The sequence below is a fragment of the Lissotriton vulgaris genome, chromosome 10 (genome assembly GCF_964263255.1).
Source record: "Lissotriton vulgaris chromosome 10, aLisVul1.2, whole genome shotgun sequence".
Classification (NCBI taxonomy): Eukaryota; Metazoa; Chordata; class Amphibia; order Caudata; family Salamandridae; genus Lissotriton; species Lissotriton vulgaris.
The window spans coordinates 79122303-79142318 of NC_141698.1; the positions used below are offsets into that span (position 1 = coordinate 79122303).

The 20016-nt window shown below is 42.1% G+C and overlaps 1 protein-coding gene across 1 annotated transcript in view; it reads left to right on the forward strand.

The window, feature by feature from the left end:
* Positions 1-19543, forward strand: part of LOC147684703 (somatostatin receptor type 2-like) — a 73900-nt gene extending 54357 nt beyond the window's left edge. The window contains exon 2 of the mRNA XM_086940541.1: positions 12040-19543. Coding sequence (XP_086796667.1) covers positions 12090-13052 — 963 coding nt within the window. The 5' untranslated portion in view covers positions 12040-12089 and the 3' untranslated portion in view covers positions 13053-19543. The remainder of the gene's footprint in view (positions 1-12039) is intronic.
* Positions 19544-20016: the final 473 nt, after the last annotated feature.

Consider the following 20016-nt stretch of genomic DNA (forward strand, 5'->3'; position numbering starts at 1 on the left):
TAAAGACTTCAGACTGCCCACCCTACTGAGAGTGGATGGTCATATGCCCTTTTTTTTGCTTTTGACCACCATGTCACTGAACTAAAGAAAATGTCCCCATGTATGGAGGTCATTAGTTTTTTTTGTCTAGTTTTTTGAGTTTGTTTCTGAAAAATAAATACGTTTGTGGCTCGGCTGCCAAAATGGATAGTGCCAAGCAGTATACTTCATAGGAGCCATCATAGCAGCCTTCTGTCCATGAGGGTGGCAGACATAATGTCATCTGCCACCCGGGCAATCAGAATAAAGACCTTGAAGAGTTAAATCTGCTAATGAATATGAATTAGGTAGGTTGGTATTGGAACCAGCTATAAAAGCTGACATTGTGCTGCAATCAAACGAGGCCTATAATACGAAATACCTGTGCCTCCTCTCAGACAGAAGAAACTAACTGCAGATCTACAGAATCAAATCAGAACTGCTGTACAAGAGGGAATCTCCAGCAATTGGATTTCCAAAAATGAAGGAGCGTTTCTATGCAATGAAAAACCTGTTGCAACTTATTTCTATACACTAACTAAAATTCACAGACCCACAAAAGCGACTCCAGAATGACCTAAAGATTTAGGCTTCGGTTCGACTCTGGAACCCCTATCACAATTCTGTGATTTTTTTCTAAAGAACCCTAGTGGAGAAAATGCCGTCAAACTTGAAGGACATTAAAGAGGCCCTTAAACTCATGAATAATTTACCTTTGACCATTGGACTTAAATATTGATGGGTTTGGATATAGAATCACTATACACCAACAATCCTTGAGGTGAGACCTTGAGAGTGGTTGAAGAAATACTTTACCATCTGGTTTGGGAATTCAGGATCCCATGAGCATTTATCTTGGACCTAGCGAGACTGTCACTTACAAACAATTTGTTTTAGTTCAGCAGCACCCAGTACCTTCAGAAACACAGGACCCCCATAGGGAGCACTTTTGCACTGTGGCTGGCATGTCTTAAATGTACACCAATTTGAAAAAGAATTCATTTATCCAACGGAGAACCTATATTACGACGGGATATCTGACTCTGGTACATTGATGATGTTCATTTGGTTTGGAAAGGATTTAAGAAAACATAGGTTGCATTTGTGAACTGGATTAATTCAATTAACCCCCTGTTGCATTTGTGGACCTGAACATCATTGAACAATATGCCAAATTAATAACTAAAGTTTATAGCAAATGCACTGATAAAAACAGTCTGCTTTCTTATAAAGGTTTTCACCGTGAGGCACTGTGACAGAATCTGCCCTATGGACAATTTTTACATCTGTACTGGAACTGCACATTTACAGAGGATTTTGATCAAGAAGCAGAATTACCGAGAATGAAACTGCAGGGCAGAGAACACTACAATTAGGTAGTGCAACATGGGCCCAAGAGAGCAAGAAACAACAAAGAGAAAGCACTATTAGACACTGTCAATAGACCAAACATTTACAGACTGATAAGTGTAACCACTTACAGCACAGCTTCAAACACTGTCAAGAAAATCATTAATAAGTAATGGCCTATTCTCAACTCCAATGAACTAGAATTACCTAAATTGTAGTTCTCGTTCAAGAAGAGTGAAAGTATAAGAGACTTACTGGCACATACCAGACCACGAGTCAAACACAGTTTGACAGATTCTACATTATGGAATTTACCACCAATCACCGGCCATTATGCATTTGGTTCATTTAACTTGTGCCACTTGACAAAAACTACAAAATCTTATAACCTGGGTCTAAAAACTCCTTGGATTCTGACCAATCATACTACATACAGCTCTCAATGTGTAGTGTATTTGAGCAGGTGTCAATGCCACCTACTGTATGTAGGAATGACTACCAAGAAGGTAAAACCAAGGATAATGGAAAACAGAAGTAATGGGAAATGTTTAAAAAAAACATTAACTAAACTAACCACTCAATTCCTGGAACACAATCACACTGTTAACGACCTAGCATTGGTGTGTTTGGACAAGCATGAGATACCACTCTATTTAAGAGATGCAAAACATTTTCTTTTCAAGACAAGAACAGAGTTGTTCAGACAATGTGAGGGGTTTGAACGATGATATCTCATGGCATCACCAGAACAGCCAATAAATAGAGTTTCTATTGTATTTTCTTTTTATGTCCACCGTATAGAAACAGGAAACTACACTGAATATTCATATGGGCAACACTCATCAAAAGGAAACGTCTAAAGAATTGCCCCTTGTGCCTTTCATGAGAGAGATAAAATAAATGTTCCCTTCTAACAAGATGTTGGGGGAAAAGAGGCCTACATGAGCTAGAGGTTGGGAAAATATAGGATGACAATAAGTTGGCCCAATTGTCCTGGAAATAACATATATACAGTGTCAAGAATCATGGACCATATGGAAGACAGAATATCCAGTATCCTTATAAGGGATGGAATTTCACATACTTGGTCTTTGAGTGAAAGCATACATTTAATCTTTTATAGTTCCAGAAACACAATCAGTCTTATGTATGTTTGATGAGGTTAACTGGTTTTAATGAAACAGGGTTTATCACATCTAATCATTACTGTTCCAGAAATACCCGACTTTTCTGGACTATACAATTAACCGGGCTAGGGTTACTGTACTAGTCATTTGATGGTAAAAATAGCGTCATCCCACCTCACTACATGGGAAGATCTGGATTACCATCCTAGCCTTTCCTTCTGATGCATCTGTGTCGCGATGCCAGCCACAGGACGTGCCTCATTGAATATGTATTTAATCCCAAACCCTTGACTTTGTGGTCATTGACAGAGGGTCTGGAGCGGCAATGCAGGTGGCGAAGTACATCTGGAGACATAAATTGAGCCTCCCTTCTCCATGGGAGCACTATTTAACATAAACAGCTAATATGGAGGATATTTTTGCTATTGATAGGGTCCAACAAGGAACAGCGCTTATGATAAAAGAATAATAGGAACTTAGGGCCAGATGTAGGACCATACTAAATTGCGACTCGCAATTTGCGCTCGTTTGCGAGTCACAAATTGCGAGTCACAATTTAGTAGGTACCACAGTGTCAGAGACACTAAATGGGATTCCCAATGGGATCGCAAAATAGGAGGCTCATGGATATTAATGAGCCACTCGCATTTTGTGACCTCATTTGAAATGGCTGGCCCTCCCAGGGATGGTGGCCTGCTGGGCTCAGCAGACCACCTTGTCTGGGACTGCTTTTAAATAAAGCAGCTTTTTTTGAAAATGCAGCTCGTTTTCCTTAACAGGAAACGGGATGCATTAAAAAAAATGTAATTGAAACTTTTTAGTTTCATTTTTTTAGGATGGGCAGTGGTCCCTGGGACCACTGCCTGCCCTTAAAAAATAATTGTGCATGTATTTGCAGAGGCGAGGGGTCCCCTTCCCATTTGCGAATGCATTACCACCTACTTAAAGTAGGTGGTAATTGCGAGTGTTTCGCGACCGCAATTGCGGTTGCAAAACATTAGTACATGGGTAAGAGACTCGTTATATCGAAGTGAACGCCCCTTCCAAATAGCGAGACTCTAAACACTTTTTTGCGAGTCGCAATTTATTTGTGACTCTCAAAATTGTGTTAGTACATGGCCATACCAATTGTAGCATGCGCAAACGTATCACTAACCTGTTTGTGTGCATGCTAAAATTGGTCGCACATCTGACCCATATAGACTAATTGACCAAAGAAGCAAATATATTTAAATAAAAAGGGTCATACAAAAGTTTGGAAATGACCAATAGAATACCCTAGTGCACATATTAATCTGCTTTTCTTTTTTCACACATAGGGCCTCATTATGATGTCGGTCGGAAACCAAACCGCCTGACTACTTGTCGGATTCGGTTCTGTCCGACTTGCGGTAGACGGTTCTGCCAGACCGATTATGATGCTTCCGAACCCCGTTCAGAAGGACTCCAAATGACTTCAATGGGAGCCTGTGTTCTGACCGACAACACAGGCTCCTATGGGGAAAATGAGTGTCTCTCAGGATAAAGGGGGGCCTGCTGGGGACCCCCAAAGTCAGTTTCAGACAGGCTTTTTGTGTCTGACAGACCTAGTCAGAAGGGCTGTCATAATCTGAGGTCAGACCCGGGACCAGGGTTCAATTCCCGACGTGGCAGGGTCTGAGCCCAAGTGTCCATGGACTCGATAATTCTCACTTCGGTGCCTACTCGAATCAAGGATTCACACTCTGCAACTCTGGGCAATAGCTTGCTTAATCTCCACTACGGCCCCCGCGGCGGGATGCCTGGCTTGCACCTTGGGAAAAGCCAGGACGGGTTCCCAATGCAAGCGCCGAGACACCCCGTTGGGGTAGCCGTGCGCTATATAAGATACACTAAAAAATAAAGAAAAAAAAATAAAAAATAAATAAATAATCCGACATAGTAATCGGTCGGTTAGATACACTGTCCGTAGAACTGTACGCATTGCCTCTAACCGACTCGGGTTCTCGGGTTGCCAGTCAGAACCGATTTGGAATGACCAACCGGTTCCCCTTCTGACCGCAAGCATCGTAATCAGTCAATCGGAATTGTTTCCTACTGAGTCAGCAGGTAGGTTCCGACACAGTCTAGGGGAATCGGACTGTCAGTCGAAGGCTTTCTGACCGACGTCATGATCAGTGCCTTACTGTGTGACTACAGGGCAATGCTCCCACCCAGGATTAGGAGTTACTAACCAAATTAATTGGTAAGAATACCTGTGAAGTCGACTTCAGGTTTTTTGTGTGACTTCACAATGTGCTTCACCGATTGTGTGCTGTGCCTCATAGTTTGCAGTGTCTCAACTCTCATTTGTTGTTGCACCACAATAACAAGTAAGTATCAATAAAGTGACTTTTTATTGCCGGGCGAGTCACTCAATGTGATCTAAGAATCAGCATGTGACAATTATAATTTCTGTTATTACAGAGAACAGCTCTTACATCATAGTGTGCATACCATGAGTAAGGAATTTGCATGATGTATTTTTAACCCTTTACAGTTCTAACTAAAAAAATACGACTGACTAATCAAAAGGATCTGTGATTATAAAGGGGATCATAAGTTCCCGATGGAGGCCACCAACACTTATTGGTGTATAAATAGTGTCTGAAACATGTTGACAACATTTAGAGTGATGGTTAGGCAAAACTTAAGCCCATAGTCCATGGACTGAAGCAATTTTTTATCCAGTCTGGGGAAAACCAGGAATAAAATATTAAAATTGAATATACACCCTTAAGGCAATTTTAACCCATAAAGACTCTCACAATCTTGACCCCTCATGATTGTGATTAAAAAGCAATCAGAATCCATCCCTGTTGATGGGCAACAGGGGGTGTAGCAGTAGCTTGATGATGAAGAATGCTACGATTAGAGATTAAGGGCATTTTTTTACCCAAGAAAAGGGTTTCCTTAGACAGTGACTTGGTTTGTTTTTCATCAACCTTATGTGTATGGTATAGGATGAAGGGAGGGTGGTTGTGTGACATATAGGTTGCTACTTGTGACTTGCTGTGATTGGCTACAAACAGCAAGGAACAGCAGACTGCCCTAGCTATATTTGCCTTTCCAAATTGAAAAATATGTTTTTAGAGCAACGTATGCAGAAAAAAAATAAAAACTTCTGGACCTCTGCCACCTTCTCACATGGTCCCCTAATAGAATTCCTAAAGTGAAGCTGCCCAACAAGGACAGCTTTCTCTTTTGAATCGGATCTGCCCTCCTTTGAGTAGTCAGTAACTTTAAAATAGATTGTGACTGCAATTGAAGCAGCAAACCATTGATACGTAGCATTCTAAACTGCAATTAGGAGGGAACACCCCTTTCATGCATCTGTACTTGTGATTTGGAATCAGTCGCTGAACCCATTTTGCAAATTTGAAATGCTTTTCCAACTCACAAAATGGATTTGGTAGATAGCAAAAAGCAATTTTGCCATCACAAATCCAGTGGATTTTTTCACAAACCCAGTAGTTTTCTGAAAAGTAGGGTCTGCAAGCGTAAAGTGGCTTTGTATACCAGGCCTTAATCTAAAAGTACTCAGCTGCAGAATTACTGCGAACACTGATCCAAATTTCTAGGAACTATCAGAAAATTACTAGGGGTGGGCGGAACTTACTGAGTTTCACTCTATGGAATTCTGTGGACTTAGTTAAAAACTCTGCGAGATTCCGCAGATTTCGAAGCGGGAGGAAATCAGTACATCACACTGCTTGTGCTGATTTTTAGAGCTGGAAGCTTGTTTCGTGCTGCAGAATCAGTGCGAACTACACAATGCAGTGCACCAGAGGGAGCTGCTTCTCGGCTGCTGCTTGAGTAGATTTTCTATTCGAGCAGCAGCTTTCTCACCACGAACAGTCGCGACCGCTTGCGATGAGAAAATCTTGATGGATGCCATTTTAGCACCCGTAAATGTCTATTGGCTTTCCATTGTGTACATGTTTGTTGGTGTATTTATTTTCCTCTTTGAATTCAGAGTGTTTTAAATTTATAACTTAATGTTTTCATTGCACTTTGTTGAAGTTTGCCTTCTTCAAAATTTGTAACCAGTTCTTATTATTGTTTAAATATTTTCAATAGATCTGCTTTGTTGATCCTTTGCAGTCATTTGGTCATTTTCAGATTTTGTGTGCTGGTTGCATGATGTTTTTGGCTCCAGAGTTGGTAGGTGGAATAGATACCACATATTATTATCTTGTGTCCTCTGCAAGTATTGTCCAAGATGTAAGTGTTCTGGAAAGAGAAAATCTAGTCTTGAATGCAATGTTACCCATTTACATCTCTTTGGTTTTCAATGGTGCTGGCTCAGAGGGTGCTATAAATTGCTTCCAAAACAGCAATAGGATAGGGGTTTTCCACACTGTTACTATTTGTGGCATCACTGTTTGTGGATTTGGTGGTGGTGGGTTTGATGGTGCGTGACTTGGTGACCTTGATGATGATCTTTGTGGCAGTTGTTGCCATTCTTGCTGATGGACAAAATTCCTTAGCTGTCACTTCTCAATAGCCTCACTGTCAACCAATGTTATTTGCACGTGTATACTAGGGTCAGAACTACATCTTAACTGCCTGTGGTCGAACTCCTGAAGTGGCGTCTGCAAACTACCTGGATATATCCCTCAGGAGGACCGGACTACTACAGACAAGCACACTAGTGGCGGTGCTGGCCACTCACACCCGTGAATCTGAGACGCACACAAGGATGTGTCTCTCGACAGGAAGCGGAAGAGGGAGTCGGAGGGAGAAGTACCGAGGATATGGGAGAAGGAATGCTGAGAGGCGGTGTGGAGACGCCGGGAGCAGGACAGGCAGATCCGGAAACCTGAGATGTTCCTACGACCAACGAGAAAACCCCAAGGCAGGAGGAGAATCTACAGGGCCGACAGGAGATGAGAGACCAATGACAGCCAGAGGACCCCAGGGAAAGGCTAGGCGGATGAAACTGTCATGACTCAAGGACAGATTCAGGGCCTCAGGCAAGTACTGCAGTGGGGTTTGCTGCGGGTGGTCTGGTGGGCTCGCGCATTGGGTTATTTTATAGGACTTTAATTCTAGAGTGTGGCTAACACGGCATAGTATGTCTGATGGTACTCATCCTAAGCGAGCTGCTGATTTGCAGGGTGTTGGAAATATCCCTTTTTGCAGGGTTATCCCCAAACTTTCTGCTTCTTCCTCCCTTGTTTTTCCCGACGTGTGGTTGTGGACAATAGGACTCTGGGTACTTTACCACTGCTGATCAGTGCTAAAGTGAATATGCTCTCTGTGTAAATTGTTATTGTAATTGGTTATCCATGATTAGCATATTTGTATTACCAAGAAGTCCCTAGTAAAGTGCACTGAGTGTGCCAGGGCTGGTGATTCAAATGCTACTAGTGGGCCTGCAGCACTGATTGTGCCACCCGCATGAGTAGCCCTAAAATGGTGTCTCAGGCCTGCCACCGCAGTGCCTGTGTGCAGTCTGTGAACTGCCATGTCCTCCTGGTCAGTGTCCCCACTGACCAGGCCTAACCCTTCCCTTTCTGTACACATTGGTCACCCCTATGGAAGGCCCAAGGTACCTTCTTTGGCAGGGTCCAGTGTATGTGAAAGGTAGAGCATGTACTAGTGCAGGTGACATGCTCTGGTAGTGAGTTACAGCCATTTTCGATTTTCACTATTGTAAGGCTATCTTGCCCATAGGCTATCAAGGGGGATGCTGGCTACAGTGGTTACCAGCATATCTTCCCATAGGAGCAAGATAGGACATAAAAGTCTGGTATCCCCGAACTCAGAATTTAAGATGGCATCTTTTAGGAAAGGTGGTTTTTAAATCCTGTGTTTGAGAACAGCACTTTTAGAAAGAGGTTGCTTTCTTGTCTGACCTTTCTGTGTGCCTTTGGCTGTTTGTGAATTGACTGTCTGGTTTGTGAGTGACAGGGCTGAGGGATTCCAGGAGACAGAATGATCGGCCCAGTGGTGAATAGAGAGATCTGCATCTAGATGGAAGGGAGGAGTTGCACCTGGGACCTGAATAGGACTGTGTCTGCCCCCCACAGTACTGGCTCCACCCCCTGTGGTGGGTCTGATGTCTCTGCCCTGTACTGTGAATGGAGAGAAGGAATAATGTCAACAAAGTGCTCCAGGGCTTTGCTTTCCCTCCACAATGCTGGCTCCACCTCCTGTGGGGCGTCTGATGTTTCTGCTCTGCACTGTGAAAGGAAAGAAGGAATCATGTAAACAGAGTGCTCCAGAACTGGTTTGGACAGGGCTCAGAGCCCTCCTGCACAAAGGGAACAAAGACTTTTTGGGGTATAAGTACAGGTCCCCAGACCACTGAACTTTGGATCATCCTGGAATCTAGAAGGAACCTCTGCCAAGGAGAAAGCTGAAACTGAAGAAGGAAGACTGTCCTGCTGTTGCTCTGCTGGACTTGCCCACTGTTGCTTTGCTGCCAAGGAGAGGAGAAGGACTTTGCTTTGTGCTGTGTCCCCTTGCTTGAAGGAATCTCCAAGGGCCTGAGAAGAGCTGACTCCCTGTTAAGAAGTCCCAGAAACAAAAGGACTTCACCCCCAGTTTCCATGAGCTCTGCTGAGAGAGTTCTGTCCTTCCTAGAGTGCTTGGACCAGTTGTGGTGCCTCTGGAAGTAGTACCTGTGTTGGGAAGCTGGAAACCAAGATTTTAAAAACTTTCTGCAAGTTTTAACACATAGCTTGCTTGAGGAGCGCATCCCTGTCAGTGCGAGGAAATTCCCGCCGCTAAGAAGGCCGAGATCATTGCAGCGCCTGTTGCCGCTGCCAGAGTCGTCGCATCCTTCGTTTGCGGGACGCACCAGTCCGGTGCGGGAAGAATAGCATCACTGCGAGTATCGTCGCAGAGCCTGTCGTTACTGGGTGAGATCGCCGCACCGCTTACATGTGGACTGCATCACGTCGCTGCGAACATCGTCGCAGAGCCATCGCATCGAGGAGCTGCGAGAGGAAGATCGCTGCTGTACCGCGCATCGTCGCCCCGGAGATCGTCGCAGCCCCAAAGATCATCGCATCTTGCCTTTGCAAGCTTTTTCACTACAGAACCACCACACCGGAATCCATACAAGGTATTGCCTCCCTCCCCATACAGACCAGAGTCACCGCAACACGCCAGCTACACCCAGTGGGGTTGTCGCATCGTCTCCTCAGGGTCTCAGGAGTGACGCATTGCTTGTTTTCCACTACACCAGCTTCTGTTTTGGAACTTTGTCGCATTTAAAGGTACTGTTGGCTAAACGTGACGCAACTGTGAACTTTTCACGCACCTGTGGATTATTTTATTGCAACTTTAAGAACTCTTTTGAAACCATATTCTTGAACTGGGTATGTTGGATTTTTGTCACTTTGGTCTTGTGTAGTTTAGATTAAAATACTTTTATTATTCTAAACTGTTGTGGAGTCTGTTTGTGGTGTTTTCACTGTATTACTGTGAGTGTTGGTGCGAATACTTTACACATTGCCTTTAATAAGCCTTGACCGCTCATGCCAAGCTAACCAGAGGGTGAGCATAGGTTATTTAAGAGTCTTTCCTCCTTACCCTGACTAGAAACAAGGGTCCCTATTTGGACAGTGGTACCTACCTCTTCCAACTAGAGACCCCCAGTTCTAACACACGGGAAGGAATGGTAGAAGAGGGGGCACTGTGAATCTCTATCTACTGTGTGAGGCCCGACTTTGTCTTTTATTCTAGTTTTTCCTCCCTTAGATAAAACTTGTGACTTATAAAGCATCCCTCTTCGTCCCATTTCCTATCTGACACACATTGAGTACGGAAGAGATGCACACAATACTGGATCTGTATTCCCTCCGTAATTGTAAAAACACTGCTGTTGTCTGGAGGTTAGCATACAGTTCGACAAATTCTAGTTTATGAGGTCTCTCCATATTTGTGTTTACCTTGATGGTCTGGTCTGTTGACAAAGGAACCCTGAAGACAAAAACCAGGTGGCCCTAAACAGAGAAGGAAGACTTGAGGAACCAATCCCCTACTAATGTCATCTGAAGCCCACGGAAGGCTGCTTTATACTTACATGGCAATGTTTATAAAAAAATAAACAAACTCTGAATTAGACCCTGGTCGGGGTCAATCCATGAGCCCTGTGGCACTGCCCATGCATAAATAAATTAGCAAAGGCTGAGGATTTAAGTGTGATTGAGACAGCGCCACTCACACAAGTGAGAACCTCAGTTAAATCTAGATTCAAGAACTGTTGACTGTTGTAGGAGTCGTAAAAGTCAATGATCATTAGGGGTGGGTGGAATTTGCGTAATCGCGTTATGCAAATCTCTGCGAAACGGTAAAAAATCTCTGCGAACACGCAGAAATTCCGCAAACACGCGGAATTGCTTGTTCGCGATGTTTTTTTCATGTCCGCAATTGCTGTTTGCGTGCTCGGGGGGGAAATACCTCACAAACACGCATTTTGAGAACGTGAACAAGCAAAATATTTTGTGACGTCACGGAACGCAGTATTTTAGGGCAATTTCGCGTTTTCCAAGGAACGCAAAATTACCCAAATTCGGAACGGAATTTACCGCCCAGGCCTAATGATCAAGGTGAGATCTCATAAAAAGTCTACTTTAGAAATTGCTGTCACTAAAATCAAGAGGACTGATATTATGTTCTGGGGCCTCAAGTAGGTCATCTGCTCAATATGCTCTCTTGTTACTGCAGTTGCATTAAGCTACAAGAGTTGGTAACCAGAAGGCTGTAGGTCCTCATTACGCAGCTGATGGTTAATGTTCTTTGGAAATTGCTTCTGATGCTGATAGCAAGAGCACTGTTGTCACTTCTTTTCCCATGGTCCAGCTGGCCTCTGACAACACTGGGGAGACACTCATCATTCTGGCGACTATTTTGCTATGATGGTTGGACCACTATATCTTGAAATCCCCTCGGTCTCCGTAAGGCCTTTCGTTCACAGCAATAGCTGTGAACAAACATTGAAATGTTGGAGCTTCGGGCTTCTACCATCCATCAGAAGCCTGAGCACTCCATTGTTTTAAATGGAGCTCCCAGCACTCCACTGTTCTAATAGTAGTTTGCCCAGGGTTAGGTTTTTATACTACTTCCTGAAAATGTCTCTCACTGTAAAATTTTTAGCTCTACAACAGCCTTGGTGGTGGATTCCGGCTGACACGTGTGGCAAAAACATGTTATAAGATTGGGAGTGTGTTTGGAGTCACATGATTTCAGGCTAAGCGGAAATTCCAGTAAAGTGTGAAAGACTAAATCCTGTGAAAATAAACATCTGCAGTGCATAACAACAATCAGCACACGCTTCCTTTGTCTGCTAGTTCTCCATCTTTTCAGGTTAATCATTTATGATGTTTATGATGTTTTACTACTGAATTGTTCTCTTTTCTTTTATTAAATATTAGAGAGTGTATCCTATTGATGCCAGAATGATGTTTCAGGAGCTTCTGTAGGGACCTATATATAATTGTATGTTTAAAAAACCAATAAATATTTTAAAAAACTATTAAATATATTCATTCTCTTTTTACATGGAAACCAGGTATTCTCTGAAAAACACTTAAACTTGAAATAAATCAAGCCAGAAGAGACATGGATCCCGTTTACGAAGAAATCTTTGGAAATGGATCACTGGTTCATAACCTGACTTTGACTGACTACTTCTCTCCGGAAGACCTCACCTTATACCCGAATCTTCCTCTTACCGTCAGTTACTTTCTGCTGTCTGTGATTGGGCTTCTGGGCAATGCCTTGGTGATGTACATGTTTTTGAGATATGCCAAGATCAGAACTGTCTCCAATATTTACATTTTCAATTTGGCCATTGGTGATACCCTCCTCATGCTGGCTTTGCTTTTTCTTGCCACTCAAGAAGCCATGATTAGGTGGCCCTTCGGCATCTTCTGGTGTAAAATTGTTCTGGCAGTGGAGACCATTAATCCGATTGCCTGCATCTTCTTTGTAATGGTGATGAGCATTGACCGTTGTGTGGTCCTCTACCGTCCCACCCTGGCCAGTCGGTGGCGTAAACCAAAGGTGGCCTGTCTTCTCAGCATAGCAGTTTGGGTAACCTCCGTGTTGTCCTCAGTTCCCGTGATTGTGCATGGAACAGTCCTTGAACATCCTTCCACTTGTCAATTTATCTGGCATGACGAAAATAATCATTATATTTACACTGTTTTTCTGTATTGTCTAGGATTTTTCCAACCTGTGGTATTGATTGTTATGTGCATACTGATGATTGCAGTCAAAGCACAACCGTCTGTCGATCCACTCGTCCCAAAACACAAAGGATCTGATAGGACAAGAATGGTTGTCACACTTTTTGTTGTCTATGTGGTGTTTTGGATTCCAATGCACATTTTCTTCATGCTCTACGTTGAGTTGGGCTATATCACGGGGTACCATGCGTTGGTGCATATTGGTTCAGTTGTTGCTCTTCTGCCCTATATTAAGGGCTGCATCTACCCAATAATGTATTGCTTTGTGTCGGATGATTTCAGGCAATGTTTTCAGAGTGTGGTGTGCCGCAAGAAAATAGAACAGCTGCAGTAAAGCTGTTGGTTATAAGTTAGAGTCCCAGTTACACCAAAACGATGTTACACTCAGCAATTGAACAAGTGTATAGGATACATCAATTGATTCGGGCGAACGCTGTGGAAAACCTCCGAATGTTGGGAGCTCCATTGAAGACAATGAAGTTGCTTGGAGCTAATAATTGTTACTATGCACCTTCTGCTTCAATGTTTCAATGTTTGTCTTTTTGTTTCTCTGCATTTACACCAGAACATGGGCTTCTATTGGAATCCTCAGGGTTATATTATCAAGCTCATTATCACCACTTTAGTAGCCGTTTCCTGCTGCTAAAGTGGCGATTATTTTAACATCGTTCTTGATATTATGCCCCCCAACCTTTTGTGGGTGAAATGGTTTAATATACTTATAGCACTTCCACTTCATGCTATACTAGTGTTTAAAGGCCCTCTTGCTCCCTAAAGGCCCTTACTTATAACTCAGGCAGTGGGTTCAGGGCCTATAACAACTGGTTTAGCCCTCAGCAATAGGCTCTAAGCATAGAACTGAACATCAGCAGTACAGGCAAGAGGACATTCAGGCTCGGATTCATTACAACAAAGTTAAACTTTGGTGTCAGTTTTTAATCGTTTGCTAGCCATAAAGTTATTTTATTAGTAATATCTTTACAACTGCGAAGTCTCTGCAAATAAAAAGACCCGGCTGTGCTATCTTTTTATGCGACGAGACTCCACAGTCAAAAAGATACTACTTGTAAAATGCCTCTGTGAATAGCAAACAATTGTAAACTTATACAAAAGTGCAAGTTTCTTTTGTGAATAAGGCCTAATATGTTCTCTCGTTAAAAGTAAGACAGTGGTCACAGAGAAGGGAGCACAGTTCAAGGGTCACAAATGGGCAGCTTAATCTGTAGAACAGAGGGGCATATTACCAAGCAATAGCGATAATTAACGCTATTGCTTGGTTAGAGACAAAAATTTACCGCTGAGCTGCGGCGATTTTTATCGCAGATAAACATTGGTATTACCAAGGTTTATCGCAAATGCGATAAAAATCGGCCGCAATGCATTAAGATCGCTGAAAAGTCAGCGATATTCATGCATTACCGAGCTAATGCTCTTAGCCATGTTATCCACCTACCATTGGATAACATGGCTAAGAACTGCTCAGCGTAGGTGTTAGCTTTTGGAGATATTCGCGCTTAGCGCAAATATCTCCAAAAGTTGGTAATAGGAGATAGCTATGTTAGCGACTGTTTCCCGTCGCTAACATCTTGGCACCCCCACTTTGCATGTCATTAGTGATAAATATCACTGACATGCAAAGTGGGGCCCAAGATGGTCGCTATCTCCTACTAGCTGTCGCTAACTGGTGTTAGCGACAGCTAGGTAATAGGGAGATAATTTTATCTCCGCTTTCTTGGCTTTTAAAGCCAAAAAAGCGGAGATAAACCCCCTTGATAATATGCCCCAAAGTTCTCCTGTCATGCGAACCCCATCTAGTCCCCTTCTTCATTATAGGCTACTTACTTTATTACAACATGCATGTTAACGTGATGAATTTGAACTTTTCTGCCAGGCAAACAGTATTTGAGAATATGTTATTGACACCCTGATGGTGAGCAGTGGTCTGCTTACCTAGTGTGACTGATAGCAAATGAAGGGCAAGTGAAAGAAAGGACAAAATGTAGGGGTATCTTTAACCAAAAATAAACTTTCTTTCAAATGCCTCCGTTTTGGCAGTCCTAAGAAATAAAAGTGATTTGCTGGTTTAGGTCTGTAACTGTTTTTAAGTGCTGATATGCCTAAAATCGACCCACGAGCTCTGCTAAACTGGCATTATGTAAAAATCACTACTTCATAACTGAGAAACCTGTAACCTGTAACAACGATTTTCCAGGAAGAAAACATACAACTGGACCTTCTCAGGAATGCCCCCCAGGATATGGAACGCCTTGCCTCCTGACACGTGACTGATCCCCTCCACGACATTTTTCAAAAAAGAAGTGAAAGCGATCCTTTTGGTCAAAGTCACTTGAACTATTTTTACATCCATGTACATATGTGCTTTTCTATATTAGCTGCCATTTCTGTATTTAGGTCTACCACCTTAGGTCTACCACCTTTATCTGCCCTGAAAAGCGTTCTGATACCCGTTCTGTTCGCGCTATACAAAACACTCAAAATAAATAAATAAAAATAAAATAAATAAATAAATAAATCTCGAAAAAGTAGCCAAACATACCATGAATACAAATCCATGTGAGTGGGTTAAGTGGAAGCAGTGGTAAAGGAGGGGCTGGTTAAAAATAAATTTCGCCCTAAAATGTAAGAGAAGTTTCAAAAAACACAATAAAGAAATAACAGTAAAGATTCTATAGTTATAGACCTTAGGTAGGGATTTTTTGTTAAAGCTGTTCCCTGTTTTCACACTGATTCGCCCATCCGATTCCTTCTCTTGGACGCTGTCATTTCTTATTAAGCTTTGCATTTTAGTGAATTTTTATTCTTTGACGTAATAATTCTCATTTCAACTACTTAACATTTTTAGTCGGTATACTGCCCATTTGCATTCCTACTGATTCTCTGACCCCAATTCAGACTTTTAGATACCCTCCATCTGAGAATTTAGGCATTGAATGATGGGAAAAGACCCAAATGAACCCTCCTACTACTTCATGCTCTGACTGTCCTCGATCCTACCATATTTTTCCTCTCTTCTTGTTTTCTCTCTTGAGACTGTCATCACGAGTACCAAAGTTATGATAATATTTTCAGCACAAAATAGCCAGAATGTAAATTTCCAGTGACTCACAATTTGGAGTAAAAGTGTATTTTCTGTCTTTGAACCGCATGCACTCTCTTGTGGAAGTGTGAACTCGGTTCACAGAAGGGGTCTCCAGTGTAACCCTTAGAAAGGGGGGGCATCATTTTTTTCCCTTGGTTATTGACATCTCAGCTGGAAGTCCGTCATGGTCTAAAAAGGAGCCGCTGGGAGCCCTTGGCAACCTTGGAGCAGATTTTTGCAGATTTTGCTTGGGGGTGGGAGCGCGCACTCATGATCATCCAGTGTAGAGTGAGTCGTCAAAAGTGGCGCTCAACCATCCCCCATAGACTGAGGAGACAGAATTAGGGTGAGGGTCTTGGTGTGCATACACTAGAAATATTGGGCTGTAATGCCAACCAAGCATGGTTCATAAAAAACACTGAGCAAGGGACACTGTGGAAACAAACAGGTAGAGTGCAGTGAGGTTAGAAGCTTGGGACCTAGGGACTCACTTTGAAAATAGGAGATGAGTCAGCAGCTTTAGACCTCCACCGTTAGACTGTGCCAAATAATGAGAGGCCAGAAGACTGCTTTTGTAGGTCTCGACAGCGCATGCTGTGTATGTGCTCTTGCTTGTGAGACATATTGTATCAAACAAGGGGCTTAGAGCCAGCCCACTGCTTACTATTCGTTGGCTTCACTGTTACTCTTATTTTCGGCCTCCTAATTGGGCAGCGCATGAAGGCTTCACTTCCTCTTCTTTCCTCAGGAGCATGGACCAAGTACAGAATGCAGTACTATTTTTAATGCTTATTATTATTCAGCCCTGCTGATGAACCACACAGCAGGATTACTCCAGCTTGAATCCACTGCTCTGCACAGTGGGCTCCGGACATTCACCCACAGCTCTGAATCACTGCACCTCCCTTTCACACCGAGCTGCTCTCGAGAGGAAGGAAAGTGATGTCACTCCAGCTCTGCCTGAATCTTGTCTGCTTTTTTTCTTTCACAATCTGCAACTTATTTGTGTGTGTTTTTCAAGGTGATGTAATAAGAGTAGACTGCAAAGCCAACAGTGTCCGGAGTCGCGGGCCCCAGGTCACATCCCTCTGTGACCTGGGGTTTGGTTAACTTGTACTTCCAGATTCCAAGCCCGCTTCCCCGACATCTGAGCTCCCTCTAGCGCTTCAGCTGTAAACAACATCCTTCCCCTGCATTACCGTGTTAACTCTAGAAGATGGACCTCCACATTGGTAAACATAACCAAATGAATGTAAGGAAAGGGCACTCAGATTCATCCCACCCTTAAAAGAATGCATTAAAGAAAAAGAAAAACAATGCATGCAAAGTGGAGAAAAATGCCACCCAGCTTTCTCTGATTAACAGAGAGCAGAATACTACTGTGAAATACATTTGATTTAACCTCCATTGCTCTTTGTTTAAGTAAGTTATGAGAGATGAAACTCATAACTACTATTATAAAAGCAGGTTTGAATAACATTTATGCTCACATCCTAACAGGACTTGTGTCCTTTCTACACAGTGAGGCAAAATATGATGAATTGCTTTAATAAAACTAATTTGTTGCCTGCTTTGCGATTGATATTGGCATTTTTTACGTTTTGCTCTCACTGTCACCACCTGCTAAACGTCACCTTAGCACATAAGGTGGAAAAAGCATGTGAAGAATGTGAGCACGCACTGTTTGCAGACAGTTTTAGCGGAGTGCTAGAACTAAACAAGCATTGGCACAGGCAACAGATCCTGCATGTGCAAGATCTATTGGCTTTGCCAAGGTTGTTTTGCCATGTTGTACAGCATCCCATGATTTATAAATAAAGTGGTATGCCGCAGCCAGCGGTGACCGCATCATTGCACTTTCTCTACATTCAGCTATGCTGATGTACAACATGGCTATCTTGTTCTTAAAGGATGCAAGTAAACACTTACACGTATTGAATAAACAAGTTGGATGACCAGGTGGGTAGGTTTGAAGCAAATTACAGAATTAACAACTTTCTATAGCCTTTCAAATGACGTTTATTAACTTAACTAATAGTGTTTTGGCAGTAGTGTCTTCAAAGCGAATTGCAAGGGCATTCCTGCCATGTCAATAATGTAAATTCATTTGTTACGTTACTAGTACTTTTGAGTGTACTTTCTTTATTTTACAATGTTTAATAATTGTTCAAAAAGGTAAATGTTAAATGTTTTTATAATAGACCTCATAAACTTTTAATATTACAATGCTCTTATATTCTTAAAGAAGGGATCTCTTTGCAGTTAGGTGCGCAATAAATAAGGATTTGGCGGAAGGATACAAGCGTAGTCTACATGATTTACCAAAACGCTGGAATAATTTCCTGTTCACCACATCACCCCCTGTGAGGTGTATAATAGCCTCCCTGTAAACTTAACTAATGAAAATATTGTTAATGTACATTTATTGAACTCCAGAGAGTTACATACGTACCCGGAATTACCCGAAGCTGTCACAGTAACTCCGCCCACCTCCTGTTACTTTACTAGTATCAATGGCAACTTTTGTTGCCGGAAGAAAAAAAAGCATTGATCTGTGGAAACAATGTTTCTGATGGTTATTCCCCAATTAATCAGGACCGTATCAGCTATCTGCGCCATTTTATTATCAAGATGTTCTTAATCTGGCCTCAAGTCTGTTGCACGTTGAAGATGCTTGCTGGATTAAATTCTATGCAAACCATATCCGGTTAGGGCTGCAGGCATATGTGGAATCACAAACCTCACTGGGTCCAGATCAGAGACTTGCTCTGCACCAAATCAGGTGGTGCCAGGAGCTATTCCGATTTACAAGCGCCCTATGCCCGTTCTTACTATTCCGCGAGATCCAGACTACAACCGTATTGACAAAAAATGAAAACTCAGATGAATCTTTAAGTTACTCTCATGTGAGTAGAATTAGAATGATTGGGTAAAAAGTATCTTCAAGAGGATCTGGGAATCTCCAGACATCTTCTGATGTGATCCAGCAGACATCTTTTTAAATTCTCTATAGGATAGCTGGTGTAAATCTGAGATGGCCCTAGCATCGCCCAATGTCCTCAGAGGAAATCTTTGCAAATCAGGGTAGAGTTGGCCGTAAGCTTCTCAGGATCCTTATGATGCAATACTATGTGCCCTGGAGCAACTATACATGTTAATACTTTTAATAATACTTTCCATTTCAATGGCCATTAATATACATATGCAAATGTAATAAGAGATTTAAAAAAAACCTTCAAATGCCATTATTCACAGCAATATGTCAGTTAACATTAAATGCAAGTAACAAACCTAATAATTGGTGAAGATAGTAATGAATCAATTCTTCACAACAACAACAACATTAAAGAAAATCTATATTGGTATAGGGAAATTACCATAGGATAAATAACTGATTTGAAATGTATTACAGACATACACAAAATCATGGCAGCATGCATGCACTTTAGGGCCCAGTTACTATGTTTTACAAATGGCCACTGCCCAAAGACGTATTTGAATTGTCATTCGTGTGTGCAGGATGCAATCTCAAAATAAAGTGTTTCTTAAATCAGAAAACAATGCATCGGAACATGTTGGTCTTGAATTTTTTGACTCCACCAAAATGGTGTCAAACCTTCTTTTGTTTGTAAACATGAAAGAGTTTCACTGGCAATACAAAGCAGTAAAAATGTGTTTTATTGTAGTATTTGAGTCTTATCCCTTCACAACTCATGCTAACATAGTAATTATATATGGATACTATAAAGTCATGGTAGCATTTTTAAATACAAAATAATTTACATTCAAATGTATTGTGGTCCTTGATACTGTTTACCTCATTAAAGTCAAATAGTAATTGGCCAATTTCTGTTTATACATTGCATACAGTTGAGCTCAGGATGGTCACTGGCTCCTAAAATAGTCAATGCACATGATAATGGGGGATTACCATGTGAACGTTTTGAAAATATGGGAAAATTGTCTCGTTAGGATTACAGTGCGAAAGCTGAATACATTGTTGCAGGGGATTTATTCAATCTTACATCATTTGTACAATTACATTGAGATTTTAGTTCATGTGACAGCGCGAAGGAATCATAGTGCATGTGGTAAAGTAGTGATTTGCAGAAAAACCTGAAAACGAGTGTGAGTATTAAGAAAACAACAGACAACACCCAAAACGAACCTGCCGTTGATCCAGGACCCCTGAGACCAC